This window comes from Microtus ochrogaster, chromosome 17, assembly GCF_000317375.1.
Source record: "Microtus ochrogaster isolate Prairie Vole_2 chromosome 17, MicOch1.0, whole genome shotgun sequence".
Lineage (NCBI taxonomy): Eukaryota > Metazoa > Chordata > Mammalia > Rodentia > Cricetidae > Microtus > Microtus ochrogaster.
The window spans coordinates 3,707,044-3,709,537 of record NC_022019.1 but is presented as its reverse complement, the minus strand read 5'-3'; the positions used below and the strand labels follow the sequence as shown (position 1 = coordinate 3,709,537).

Genomic DNA, 2,494 nt, shown 5'->3' with positions numbered 1-2,494 from the left:
AGATATTTGCCAAGAGAGGTGGATCCTTTGGTTTATAACATGTCTCATGAGGACCCTGGAAATGTTTCTTATTCTGAGATTGGAGGGCTGTCAGAGCAGATTCGGGAGTTAAGAGAGGTGGGTGTTGTGTTTCTTTATCTAAGACTACTGCAGTACTGCTTTTAGGGTACCTGAAGAGAGAAACAAGATGTAATATTACACACAGGAAACTCTAGCTGGCAGTAGCAGTGACTGTCTGGCTATAGGCATAGCTGGTCCATATTATTTTGGAGATGTTTGGTGTTAGGAAAATCTCTTTTATGACAAAAGAGAAGAATGTAGGGGAAAGCCGAGAATAACTGATACAGTCTAATGCCCTTGCCATTTATAGTTCTCAGTGTCTTAGTGTACTTGGGTCAGAGCTCGTAGGGCAAAGCGCTATGTGATTTTTCTATAAAGCCAGTAATGTTAACATCTCCGTCCAATAGGATTATTGTTACCTTTGCCGTAGCATTTACGTTTTTTATTTTATTCAAACTGTTTTTTGCTCTTTAGGAAAATACTGGCTGTAGAAGTGACTTAAGTTTTTAATATATTTATTTTTATTTTTTTTTTAACTTTTTTGGTTTCTCTGTGTAGCCCTAACTGTCCTGAAATCCCTTTGTAGACCAGGCTAGCTTTGAACTCACAGAAATCTACCTGCCTCTGCCTCTTGAGTGCTGGAATTAAAGGCAAGAACCACCACCATCAGACTGAATTTTTAAGCTTTTAAGTGATGAATCCTATTGGGATCTCCTTGTCTCCTGACCCAGGAAGTTACATTGTTTTCCTGATGCAAGTAGGAATGACTGAGAAGGGTTGGGAGTAGTTCTTGGGTAGGTAGTTCATAGTCATTCATAATTCTTAGACCTCGGCTCATTACACTTTCTGAAACAGTTATTAAAGTATAGGCTTCTTGAGCTGTTAAGATAGCATCTCCAGTAAAGATGCTTGCCCTACAAGCTTGGTAACCTGAGTCTGATCTCTGGGGTACAGATAAAAGAGAAGGTAGAACTGACTTCATAAAATCCTCTAGTGTGCTGTAGCATGTGCAGCTTTGTGAAATCAAGTTTTTCATTGCAATATTTGAGGAAACACTAGCCTGATTAGAAAATCAAAGCATACCCTGATGTCTGAGCTAGAGGAAGGAAGCTGAAGGAAGAGGAAATGTTTTTATGACACTTGCCTCCTACCAGTGCCTTGCTGCATTTCCTCTGCACATGCTTTTTATCCTTAGATATTTTAGGGAGTTGGTTTTTTCCCCACACTTCTGTATAGCACAAATAATAAAAACCCAGAGACAGATACTGGGGTTCAATCTGAACATCAGAAAAGCAGCCAGCCACTGACTCTTCTTACATCTACCTCGGACTGAAATGAGCAAGACTGCCTCCACGAATCCTCAGACTGAGACTTAGTCTGAGACCTGTCTTATATTCCTCCCTAGTGCTGGGATTAAAGGCACGTATCACCACCACCTGGCCTCTGTGGCTGACTCCTGTGGCTGCTTTGCTCTCTGATCTCAGGCAAACTTTATTTATTAAAACACAATAATATCCCACTATACTTTTGGCTATCCTAACCTGATGGAGGAGGATCATCTGTCTATGTACTTGCATAGTTCACATAGACTTTATCTCCTGTGGTTGGTACTGTGAATGAATTGGATAGTCAGTCCTCTACCTCCTCCTCTTCCTCTTCTTCCTTTTCCTCCTTCCTTTCCTCCTCTTTTTCCCCTTCCTCCTCTTCTTCCTTTCCTCTTCTTCTTTCTTTTCTTCCTCTTCCTCCTTCCTTTTCCTTCTCTTCCTTCTTTTCTTCCTCCTTCTTTCCCTCCTGCTTCTCCTATTTTTCCTTTCTCCTCTCCTCCCTGGAGACAGTCAGTATCTCATATATCTCATGCTAGCCTTTGGTTCACTGTATCTGAAAGTTACTCTGAACCCCTGGTTTCCCTGCTTTCACCTCCCTAGTGTTGCAGATGAGGTTGTAGGCACTCACTGGCACACTTTGGAGATAAACCCAGGACCTTGGCATGTTAAATAAGCACTCTTCCAACTGAGTATATGTCCAGCTCTTCATTTTTCTTTCTGTGAATTAAAGAGTAGGAAATAGAACTGTTTTTTGTTTTAGGCTGTGACACAGTGCCAACAAAGGAAATTTTATATATTTTCTTTCAGTGACCATTTATGACATCAAATCATTTTTTATTTTGTGACTATTTGCATTGTATTCTGTAAATTATTAAAGTTTTTTTCTTTGCTGATTATTATTACTGTTTTTTTAAAATATTTATTTATTATGGATACAATATTCTGTTTTCATATATGCCTGCTAGAAGAGATGGTTGTGGGCCACCATGTGGTTGCTGGGATTCGAACTCGGGTCCTTTGGAAGAGCATGCAATGCTCTTAACCGCTGAGCCATCTCTCCAGCCCCTACTGTTTTGTTTGTTGAGACAGGATTTCTCTGTACATTCCTG

General features: G+C 40.3%; 1 protein-coding gene across 1 annotated transcript in view; it reads left to right on the top strand.

The window, feature by feature from the left end:
* The window catches only part of Psmc6 (proteasome 26S subunit, ATPase 6), a 25,330-nt gene that overhangs the window by 6,312 nt on the left and 16,524 nt on the right, over positions 1-2,494 (top strand). Inside the window, exon 6 of the mRNA XM_013349202.1 lies at positions 3-117. Coding sequence (XP_013204656.1) covers positions 3-117 — 115 coding nt within the window. The remainder of the gene's footprint in view (positions 1-2; positions 118-2,494) is intronic.